The 12,201-nt window shown below is 40.7% G+C and overlaps 2 protein-coding genes across 2 annotated transcripts; one reads left to right on the forward strand and one right to left on the reverse strand.

Moving 5' to 3' along the window:
• Nucleotides 1-29: 29 nt before the first annotated feature.
• On the reverse strand, nucleotides 30-2,025 carry LOC105396211. Its single transcript, XM_011568198.3, has one exon. It carries the CDS (start codon nucleotides 1,919-1,921, stop codon nucleotides 194-196), a length of 1,728 nt encoding a protein of 575 aa, XP_011566500.3. The 5' UTR covers nucleotides 1,922-2,025; the 3' UTR covers nucleotides 30-193.
• A 783-nt stretch (nucleotides 2,026-2,808) lies between these two features.
• On the forward strand, nucleotides 2,809-3,518 carry LOC105396200 (helix-loop-helix protein delilah). Its single transcript, XM_011568189.3, has one exon. It carries the CDS (start codon nucleotides 2,923-2,925, stop codon nucleotides 3,367-3,369), a length of 447 nt encoding a protein of 148 aa, XP_011566491.2. The 5' UTR covers nucleotides 2,809-2,922; the 3' UTR covers nucleotides 3,370-3,518.
• The last annotated feature ends 8,683 nt before the right edge of the window (nucleotides 3,519-12,201 follow it).

The following is a 12,201-nucleotide window of genomic DNA, read 5'->3' on the forward strand; positions in this document are numbered from 1 at the left end:
TTAAGTTAAGTAAATAAAGTTTATATTGTTTTGTGAATTATTATTTAATTTGAAATGACGTGTAGGTGGTATTAATAAATAACATATCAAAATGGTTTCTATTTAGGTATAGTGCATGAAAAACAAAACAATAGCAGGAAAATTTAAACACAGAATTGCGTGTTGAATTAAAATTATCTACAAGGAAAAAAGTTTACATAAAACTTATGACGCCACCAATAAACTGCTCCAGCCATTCTTTAAAACTATCCATTATTTTGTGCAATTTCTTGACGTCAGCTGGAGTTTGAAGATATTCTTCGGGGGCGAATCGAGGTTCCGGACTACCGCTCACATGAAGCCATATTGCGAACACTGCATCCTCAACGTTGGCTACTGATCTACGACATAATCGAGCCGAGGTAAGGCTCGCCGATAGTAAAGCTGACATACTGCCTACCGACACGCCTCTAGAATTTTCTTTACGAGCTGCTAAAAAGTAACTTCGTAAAATCCTTTCTGCGCGTTTATCAATTGACACAGTTATACCTGCCACGAGATCTAAATAGTGTTTCACGTCTTTCAGAGCTTGAATCTCTTCTTCAGTAGTTTCCAATGGATCCACCGCATTTTGTAAAATAAAGTCAACCATTTCATCATTGTGTTTCCCGAAGTCTCCACGACAGACAAATCCAAACACACTGGCCACGTTATAGAGAACGATCTTCTTGAGGTCCATTCCTTGGGCCCACACGGCGCTTTTAAGCTTAACCTTACAGTTTTCTGTTGTTACTTCATTGCATTCTATCGAAGATAAAATTGAGGACGTTTGTTTCGTGCTGTAAGTATGCAGGGGAAGCGGCATCACACACACTCCTCCAGAACTTCCCACCAGTGCCGTTGCAACAGACGTGTTGGTCGTTCCCAACAATACATTCCTTTCGGCCAACTTAGAGGCTTCTGTCATAATGTCTGCAACCACACTCGTGTCGAAACCGGCCACTAACACATGCAATATTGACGACCCAGTTAGAGTATTTGCTCTGATGCTAGCTAGACTTAGTAGGAGGCTTATTTTTAGGTGCATGAAGCAATTTAATGGGCAAACATTTGTGCCTAGGCTCGACGCTAGGCAATAAATAAACTTCCATGAAAGTCCGTCGCACACATCATAAAGTTTCTGTATATCGATTGGTGCAACGCATGTTATTGGTGCAGCGAGGGTAGTGACTTCTTCTAACAACCATATTGCCGTTATTTTTTTGATGACTGACCCAGCCAACAGATAGCTCGCTCCTTCTTTTAACTTTGATATCAAGTCGTCAACTATCACAAAAGTTTTAGCAAATTTACCATTATTCAACAAAAACGTAGTTTTTACCTTTTCGCCACATCTTCTCATGCCACTATTCTCAAACAGTACACTTCTGCAAATGCAACACTTTGGTGAAGACTTGGGTATGTATTGCAAGACAATTTCGTTTCCTTCACATTGTTCAGGGCAGGACCAAACTGTATGGTAAACATAGCTGGTTGGTTTAGATGTGTGTATCAGTATCCCCTCAAAAGATACGAGTCCAGTATTATAACGTCTGTTGGGGCGGCATAGTATACGGGGTAGGGCGTACAGACGCAATGTGACGGCCACTTGTGCTGGGTCCACCTGGCAGTCTGCATCACGTATCAAAGTCTGCAGACACGAATACAATATATCCGAAGCAATCTGGTTCCAAGCCAATGGTTCCTCCAAAAGCATCTTACCAAGGTCTGGAAACTCGTCAAGTAACTTCATTACATCAACTTCTAACACATAGCGAAACGGTAAGAATCTATTCATAGGTTTTTCTGAAAGCTCCTTCAAGAACTCTTTGCATTCGATTTTCATATCATCCAATAAACGCCTTCTATCAAGGTACAGCAATATCTCGCAATTAACCTCCATTTTTTCTTTCACACAGGCGCTTTAAAAGTTTGTCAGTAACTAGTTTTGAAAGCTTGAATGTAGATAATTTATTGAGATCCAGACCTGACACTAGTATCGTTATATTAATTATTTTACTACGAAAAATCTAATTTCATAAAGATAGGTATCGTTCCTACTACACTTAATAACATTTTAGTATTTTCCCGCCTTTTTACTTTCAGTACTTACTATTATTTGTGCTTTGACTTTTTACTAAACAGCCAGCTGAAATAAAACAAATTGGTACTTATTCTAGGAACTGAAACGAATGGGTTATAATGGCCAAAGAAGTAGTAAAATACAAAAGATATGACCTAATAATCGGTTTGCGACACTATCATCGCCTACGCGAGGCATTTAGGCCTTTGCCCACGCTTTTGAGAAAAAGAAACATTTGCCTTACGCAAGGTCAGTAAACAATTAGGCGGCGATCGGAAATATCGAATCGAATATGCAAAATAGTATCGAATTGAAACAAGAACTTGCCTACTGACTTACTGCCTCCTTGTTCATTCATGGTTTTCTTATGTGGATACACTTGCAGAGAAAACGCTTTAGGTTAAAGCAGGTAGCTTGGTAGTAGGCTCTATAGGCAGTCAAGATAAAAGTGTAGGTGCCTATTTTATTATAAGATACGGTGTAGCCGTAGTATACTCAGGCTGCAGGTGCAGCAGCACCTATTGTGAGGCTTGGTCTTGATACCTATGTAGGTAAATACCTATATACTTACGTTATTTATATACCTCACTACTGTACCAACACTACCATTTTGTATTTTACTTATAAAACGAAGCCAGGTTCAGATAAGTTAAACTGCTATTCCGAGTAGCTTAACTTGAAGATGGCCCGGGTCGGAGGCAGTTCCGGCGGCGACTGTACATGAAGGAGGCAGTCGCGTGGGAGCAGTGAGCGTATTTTTCCGGCGGAATGTCCGCGCGGGCGGCGCGTGGGGCGCAGCCTCGCCGCTGTGCGCTCACTCCATGCCCGCGCACGACTCGTACCAGCTGCGACCGCGGGCCGCGCGCTCCCGCGAGCCGCGCTCCCGCCGGGCGCCGCAGCCGCTCAGCAAGTACCGGAGGAAGACAGCCAACGCGCGCGAGCGCAGCCGCATGCGCGAGATCAACCGCGCCTTCGAGACTCTTCGGAAAGCCGTGCCCGCCGCCGCCATCACCGGCGCTCCGGTTCCTTGCGAGAAGCTGACGAAGATCACCACGCTGCGGCTGGCTATGAAGTACATCACGGCGTTGTCTTCAGCGCTGCGGGATGACAGGGAGATGTCGCCGTCGCCGTGGTCGTCGGGCCCGTCCGAGTGCTCCACGGAGCCGCGGGACACCAGCTCGGACTGCGCGGAGGATCCTCTCTCCCCATTCGACTCGTTCCTGGCCGAGTTCGACTACGAGTACCTCGCCGAGCGGACATTCGCGTGACAGTGACTGTGTGAACTCTTTGGGTGATCGTCATCCTCTTTGCCATATTTGTTTTTTTTTTATTATTTTATTTTTATGATAAGAGAAATTTTTAATTAACATTTAAGTAAGTATTTATTTTGTAATAAAATTTAATTGTTGACGTTAAAGTAAGTTTTGTTTCATCACTGTTTTGCGAGTATTGCGACATGTTTCCAACTTTTTCTAAGATTCTAGGTAGGTATAATTAAATGTCTATAGCATTGACAAAACGGCTAAAAATATTTATCATTACAAACTATTCTGTTTATATTGTCGAATTTCCGCATTTCTAGTGATTTTAAAATAAGAATCGGTCTCTCGATTGTCTGAGAAGTCGTTATCAGTTTGATACGATACCACACACTACTCTGATAACGGTTGATAACATCGAGATACAACTTCCTATATACTTTAGAAAAAGTTAAGTGTAAAAATCTAATACGAAATACGTATTTTACGGTTTTTCGTGTTCTACAAATTACGGGAACTTTAGAAGCTGTTAGGGTACTACGAAACGAACCTAGGTACCTATTATAACCGTAAAAAATGCGTTAACTTTACTTAGAAGATTAATAGATTAATAGAATACAAGATTAATAGTTTTTATTACTTACTTACATAACTATGTTACTTACTGATTTAATCGTTTGTGGATTTTGCCCACTCGGAGCCAACTTTTTCAATGGTCAGGTTTCTCCAGCAATTGTTATTAGAGTCTGCCTACCTAGGTTTTTAAACGAAAATAAATGTACCGTGAAGCTCTCATAAATCAAAATCATTAAGCTTAGATAATAAGTTCCCCAATTAACTTTTTTGTATGTCTGTTTCCGAGGTACAATCATAATAAAGCATGTTCATGATGCAGAAAGAGCATGGACTGTGTTAATTATTTTGTAACTATGGAAATTATACTTCGAAAAATAGTGTAGGTATTACTTAGAGGTATATAGTACCTATACCTAGCTACTTAATGTTATTACACTTTAAAAAAACTTTAACTATGTATATTCTACCCCCTCTCTACTGCAGATTGATACAGAATCTGTCAATAGGGCGTACGTTGAGCATAAGTGCCCCACAAAATATAGCGTCTCTGGGTTTTTTTTTCAGGATAATCCATAAAATTATACGTATAGTTATAGATGGGAATAGTAACTAGTAATTTAGCGATGAGTCGTAAGTACAACAACCTCATTATTCATTATAGGTAAGGTATCTATTTAGTAACTATACTATGCAATGTTGTAAACTGGCTATTGTTCTTCCTACGATAAATTTTTACGAATCTTCCAAGTCAATGTTGCGGAATGATTATTACTTTCAATAAATGTAGTATAGTATAAGGAGTTCGGACTCTGTTGGAGGCCTAGATAAGGTGGTACCTACACATCTTCCTGTGGGAGATAAACCTGGGTATCTTATCAGTGTGTCGCAAAATATGTAGTAGTCGTATGGTATGGTACGGTAAGTAACTCAACTGATTATGGACAAATTTTGGAAATCCATGAAAATAATGTAAGTAAGTAAATTGCTGACTGTGCTGTATAATAAAGCCGCAGCCCACTATCCCAAAAATGCCTTTGTGTATTCATCCAACAGCAAAAATAATCGCTTAAGTATGATAGTTTCTTGTAAATATACCGATCTGGTAAATTGGCTTTATATAAAACTAGCGATTCCCGCGAGCTTCGCTCTGCCTTAAAAAGTTTTCCCGTGGGAATTCCGGGATAAAAAGTAGCCTATGTTCTTTCCCAGGGTCTAGACCATAATATATACCAAATTTCATTTAAATTTGTTCAGATAGTTTTGGCGTGAAAGAGTAACAGACAGACAGACACAGTTACTTTCGCATTTATAATATTTTAGTGAGCATTAGAATATCGTCCATATTCCCAATCTATCATTTCATTCCATCCGCAGGAAGCGGTAGGCCGAGCCCTGCTGCCACAAGGATTCATGGCTGGAAGATTCTGCTGCATCATTGGAACCTTGTCACTGTTACCTAGTAGACTGGAACGCCTGTGGGCAGGCCCACGCGATCTCTCTCATTGTCGTTATATTCGTCTAGATGCAACCTCACGATTGGTTAACACGCCTTAAGACTATAGATATAAGAATGAAAATGTGAGTTAGAGAAGCCTAATATCAAAAGATCTGTTCCTACGAAGATGAATGGTTGTTTCCGATTCTGTTTGACAGTGATTGTTGAGATTGTTTCATGTTTGTGGAAAGAGAAAATTAGTTCTACATACTTATAGACGCAAACTGTATATTTCAATAACTAAGTCTCCATTTACAACCATGGGGGCTTGATTTACTTGACTATGATGACTAGGTACAGTTAGGGCTTCCCTAATCCCGACGTCCAAAATTTTATTAGTTTAGAATGGAGTGTCACTTTATTCGCGTCTTTTTCAAAAATAGACTCTACCTAACACAAAACCACTTCTAACTAATCCTAATGACAACAAATTAGTGTTTTTAAATTAAATATATTTACCTATGTACTTAGTTACTTAATAATAATAAATAAAATACCTAACTAAGTAACTACTTACGCATTATTTTGCAATGGCAGATTCAAAGATTACCCTTACGAACTACCGTACCTGGGTAGACATTAGACATGCTGCGTGTGGGTAATACAGATGTAGGTAACCCTATGGTCAGTACAGCGAACTAAGTAAGTACCTACCTATACATAATTATAATACTCACTCAATCCCAAAAGTAGGTGAGTCAGGGAGGAGGAGAAGTATTCATTCGTCCATTGTCCTCTTTGTGTTATGATATTTCAAATCAGAACACAAATAGAGAAATAAAAAGGATGTCCAAAAATAATGTGCAAGCGTCGGGCAAGTTCATTATGACCCCCTCTTCGCGGTATCTTTAGCTCGTTTATTTTGACAAAGGACAACGACGTTTATAAATACAGGACCGCTCGCTTATATTAATATTTCAGAATGTAAATTTGATAATCAAGAACATGTACCTACTCAAGTTATACTTATTGACATAGACCAATTTAGTTAATTCACTCTGTTTTGTGCAAAAGAGGGTTGAAGATTGTAGGTACTTTTTCTTTTTTTATTGGCGTTTAAGTTCTTTTGTCCTTATTATTTTATTCCATGAAACTTAAAGGCACGCGCGTCTCCCATCATTGAAATCACTCATTTAGGTATGTAAGTACAGCATGTTTAAATTTCAATAAATAACTATAATAAAATCATTGCGGTACAAAAAACATGGAGCAAGCTGCGCCATACTTATCTTTAAAACCTTCTTTATTTGGCGTCGTGAAATGCTCTAATCAAAGCATTATGTGACCAGCCACCCTGCTGATAGACAGCGTATGCATAACTGTCAAACCACAACCAAAATCTCTGAGCAACTTCCAAGCCATTTCAGTACTGTGCGTTCATCATAACAGCAACCAGAAATTGGCAACGCTGACGATGCCTTTCAAGCGATTTTGGAACCTATTGGTACCCTAGCAAGATCGACGTGGCAGTGTCACCACAGTTAAGTCAAAGGACTAAAAATTCTGAACGTACTTTACAGTGTCATGTCATTTAATCACATAATTCAGTGAACTGTCATGGCGTCCGTATTTGGCGCGAAAGCAATCCGCTTATGGGCTGGCCAACTCCAACTACCGTTTCACACGACTTTACGGCCTTGTTGTTAGGGCTTGTTTTTGGTTGCTCAAGCGCCAGTGTTGCCAGTGGTGGTAGTACCGATTCGGGCATACATCGTGGATACGACTTTTTGGTTCTTTATTGCGCGACACGCTGTATGTGGCTTGTTGCATAAGGTGGTGCATTTTATTGAAACTGGGAGTGGTGTTTCATTTCAATTTTGGGAATTTTAATTTAGTTTAGGTTTAACTGCTTAGCTCTTAAACCTAGGTTAATGCGGTCAAGTGAGCCCTAAACACAAATTCCTATGCAGATTGTTCAAAATGTCAAGAGGAAAATTTTATCTATCCAACTTAGCTACGTTGACTTTAGTACTTACCCAGGTACTATAAGAACTACTTTGCATGCCTGCCTATACAGTGATGGGATGAGCAAAAGCAGCTGACTGCTGCAGCCAAGGACTCGCATTTGATTCCCGTTCCCGGCCGCGGTCTTAAAAGCTTCACCAATTGAAAGCTCGGGGGTGCGCGAAAGCTTCCCTACTGACGAAAGCCTTACTATAGCGACTGACGCTATGACTGGCTCCTTTCACGAATACTAGACCAGCTCTTTTGCTTGTCACATACTCGCTAAGAAGAAGAAGATCGAAAACTCTGAACCCTAAGTCGGTATGAATGGCATCATCAGCATTATCTCTAAAGGTCAGCGTGTGACGTGACGTCACAACACAAGTGAATTAAATGCAGTAAAGCCACTTTTTGTTGAGATTGAGCAAATCCGCGTAGGCGTTACGTGGGCCGCTTGCACGCTGCCAAACTCTTGAGGAAATAAGTTTTAATCTTATTCCTTTTACAAAAATTGCAAGCCTGACTGGCCAGCAACTAATTTGGAGAAGGCATTTTCGCGGTCAAGTCAATGGCCTATGGAAATGTTTTTTTCAAAAAAGAAGAGTGGTTTATGGAGAATTTTAATGTAGAGACCTTAGGTAGAGCTAGAGACTGATAGTCTGACTATTTCAGGCAACTGGGGGATCATTTTTTTAATTATTATTTATAATAATCCAAGTTTCAAACTAAGCTTATCTGTTTGCATTAAACGTAGGAATTTTAACGACAATACTAAAGTAAAGTTATAAACGCAGCTTTATAGGCATTAGGCATTGTACCTACTAGCTAGAATATGTAAAGTGAATTTAAGTGGCCATCCCGCACCGGACCGTCCTGTCTACCAAAGGGTTCACTTGAACATTAGTTATTATTCTGTGCTTGTACTTAGGTATTCCATTTATATGTGCCTATGCTACTACTTGCACATGCATTGACTTCAAGGTCTCCAGTTGGATTTAGATACGAGTTAGTGTATTTTCTCGGAACATTTATCTTACAATCTCGCTAATAAGAAAAGCCGAATATGGCTGAGAAATCAATAGCAGTCGCAATTATCGACGCTATATTGTGCCGCGGTACAGTGCGGCCGGCAGTAGTGTAACATGTCCAATCTAATAACCTTCTTTAGTGTCTTCTTACTTAAGTTTATTAAATTTATTTCTTATGGTGCCTAATGAAGGGAACGGGCCAGAGTGACATAGTATCAAATGTACGTATCTCATATACGCAATCAGCTGCTGACTGGGTATAGACTTTCAATCATCTCATCATGGCCGAAATAAGCAACTGTGATTTTTGATCACGCGGAATTTATAGAGCTGAAGAAACTTGTATCATAAAAAGTGCTCAGTCCGAAACTGAAACAGCTTGACAAATAGCGATTTAACGAGAGCTTTAATACAATCGGTGCGTAATATGGAGTCTTGTTTAACACGACTAAGTTTTTCGGAAGCTACAGTCATAGACTAATTCACTAGTCTATGCTACAGTGACACCCCTGTTCACACTTGCGCTGTACCCACGGTGTTACACTATAGTAGCCTGGTAATTATTATGAGCCCTGCAAACATGGCAGTGGGATAAATGAAACGTTTAATCGATAAACTTATCAATCGAACAATTACAACTATTTAACGGAGCTTGTGGAGCGGCTAATGTGAGTCCATAAAATGCTGGGAACTGAATTTGAGTTTCGTCATTGTCTTGCCCTCATGAAATGTCAAGTGTAAAATAGCACAAAGTGATAGAAGTGCGGAAAGTGGGTCATTACGGTCGATTGGAGTGCAAACGAAGGTCACCATGATGGGACTTCATGGGACCATGCGCATCACACTATTTACATGACGATTTTCAGTTTACACCTTCTGAGAAAACCACAAAAACACTATTCCGCCCTATTAGTTATTCCGCCCACGTCATTTTGGTAGTAAGTACCTATAATACTCTTTTCCTGCAATCTGTTGTAATTTAGTAAGTACCAACCTATGGTAGTGGTAGTGGTTTATGATCTACTGAAAATAGTGGACCACGGAAAGACTATAATACTTTACAGAGCGAGGTAATTAAAAGAGACTTAAGAGCTACAAACTTCTACCCACAAATTCCTCCTCCCTCATTAATCTATCTTACGGCTACCGAGGCTCATAAGTCCCCATTTAACAGCAACGATCAAGCCTATGTACCACCTTATATAGTGTTTATTTAAGGCACATCATAACTTGTGCCGTGGGAACCCAGGCGAGGCTCGAAGTTGAAGCTTCATTGAATTTCATGCGATGACTATTGCCGTTCTACCCTCGTTTAATACTAATACGCATATAAATCTAGCGCACTTAGATAATGCGATAAAAGCTATAAAGTTCAGCCAACGGTGTAGGTACAGTGCGTTTGGGGTGCAGCTAGTGTTGCACAACCTGCTTTCAGGTTGAGCACTGCCGTCCATTCTACCCTCTATAGGTTTGATGTATTACCGATGAGTGAAAATTCCATCAGCAACCGTACCACCAGTGTCCACCACCGACGCATTAGCAATTATCAATCCATAAGCAGTGTATCTCACCTGCAATTCTTCTTTAATAATTATTTAGGTAAAATATAAATAATGTAATTCTTACGTGTTGTGGCTACATTTGTTAGTAGGTACGGTGGCCTGCGCCTAAAAGTATACAGGCAGAGTTTTTAAAATAGCGATCTCAAGCTCACATGCTGCTCAAGCACATCCACATAAACACCACTGCTATACACATCACACACAACACGTCCCCGGATTTATAACAGATGTAGCTGGTCCCTTCATCATCAGGGATCGCTATTTTAAAAACTCCGCCTGTATACTTTTAGGCGCAGGCCACCGTACATATACCACGTAATTTATCTTTAATTTATAAGTTAAATTGTACTTGTCTGTTTTGTAGTCCTTAAATAATAATGAAAAAAAACAAATTTTCCATTTGTGTCGGTGTCAATATCTAGGTTAGGGTTTGTCACCGTGGTGAAAGGATTAGCCAGCCAGATAAGCTTCAATCCGTCACCAGGGTTGCGCCGGACTATAAAGATCACACGTGTATGTTTGCAGTAGAGGCTTCAAATAAGCTTCAACCACTTGGTTCCATATTATTATGGTTCAATTCCCTGACCGTACCAACTTTACCCTCTTATTCATAAAAAAGTTAGGGGACGCTTTAGCTATTGAACTGATTTGTCCCTCTCTGACAAAGAACAAATTATTCTCTGAGAGAGTGACAGAACAGTTCAATAGCTAAAGCGTCCACTAACTTTTTTTATGAATATGGGGGTTAGTATTTTTGTAAACATTTGCAGCATACTGCATGATCGACTGGTCAATATAATGAGGTAATTACTGGCTATTGGTGATGTTATGCCGACGGCCGCGCCACAGGAGGGTCATGCTGCGTCAGCAGGGCTGAGTCTTCATTTGTTTCTGTGTATTAAAGTAGCTGTAGTAATAAAGTGGCGAAGCGTGGGACGCCCTCCGGCCCGCTGCACCGACGACCTTAAATAGGTGGCTGGTAGTGGCTGGATGAGGAAGACCGATGATAGAGTGTTGTGGCGCTCCATGAGAGAGACTATGTCCAGCAGTGGTCAATATTGGGTTGATGATAAAAGTAGCTTACGGAAGAAGCTGCAGTTGACCGAGTGACTGCGTATGCTACTCGTAATGTGTAAACCTAGTGTAAACAGGTGATCCTAGCAATCAGCAGAATTGGATAATGGTCTATTTTCATGCCAGCTGGCTATAATACCGAGCTTACTCTTATCGTCTCAACCACCCTTTTTTCAAGAGATACGTACTTAATGTTTTAATAAACCGAAACAGCAAATGAATCGAGGCTTTCACGACTGGCAGCCCTCATGTAACCAAGCCAGTCATGTAGTAATCATGTACCTATATCTTCACGTACATACGTAGGTACATGTGATGTACAAACGTATAGAACCCCCACAGTGTCCGCGGGGCGCCGCTGGACATCACATTATCACATCGCGCAGTTGTAGCTACAGAGAACCAGCAGTGAGGGAGATGTGAAGTTGAGCCAGTGTTTGCACGAAATTGCACGAGAGTCGAGGCGGCGTCGCAGCGGCGGCGCAGCGGCGGCGGCGACAAAGCAGCGCGCTTGTGTATATTTTCTAAAATTATTTGTTAGCCCACGTCGACGTTCACTGCAGAAGTCGAGGTGTGCGAGGTATAGGTGAGTCGAGAACAGACATCACCGCGACGCCACCTCACCACCGCCGCTGCCTCGACTCTAGCAGTGGTCGCAGCGCCTTATGTAGATGGGTTGATAAATCGCTTGTTGTATAATATATCGCCTTCTCCTCTAGCAAATCCTCGGAGCACGAAAAACAACGTACATAGACGTTCATGTCCAGTTTCAAAAGAAGAAAGAAAGAACACGTTTATTCAGTGACTGCACACACACACCAAATACAAACAGAAAGAAAGCCTAGGTTGTACTTCAATCCGATTTTACTGATGTTGCTTGCTATTTTAGAGGAATATTTTCCCATTCTTACATCCAACCTACCCTTCCCCTACCCTATCGACCACATCTCTCTACATTCCTTGTTCTGAGTCGCAGACTGTGAGAAAAATCCGTAGCCCTAACCTACATACGACATACTGAGTAGCGCCTCGAGATAACTCAGTAATGAGTGTGAGGCGAATAGTAAATAAACATGCCCTGTCTTATGATACGTGTGTCTATGTCATACGTTGATGAAGTAGGTACATCTATAATACCTACGTATGTAGGTACATAAATAAG

This window comes from Plutella xylostella, chromosome 18 (assembly GCF_932276165.1).
Source record: "Plutella xylostella chromosome 18, ilPluXylo3.1, whole genome shotgun sequence".
NCBI lineage: Eukaryota > Metazoa > Arthropoda > Insecta > Lepidoptera > Plutellidae > Plutella > Plutella xylostella.

What these genes read in the sequence shown, in the direction of transcription:
- LOC105396211 (XM_011568198.3), bottom strand. Translation starts at nt 1,921, where the DNA reads ATGGAGGTTAATTGCGAGATATTGCTGTACCTTGATAGAAGGCGTTTA.
- LOC105396200 (XM_011568189.3), top strand. Translation starts at nt 2,923, where the DNA reads ATGCCCGCGCACGACTCGTACCAGCTGCGACCGCGGGCCGCGCGCTCC.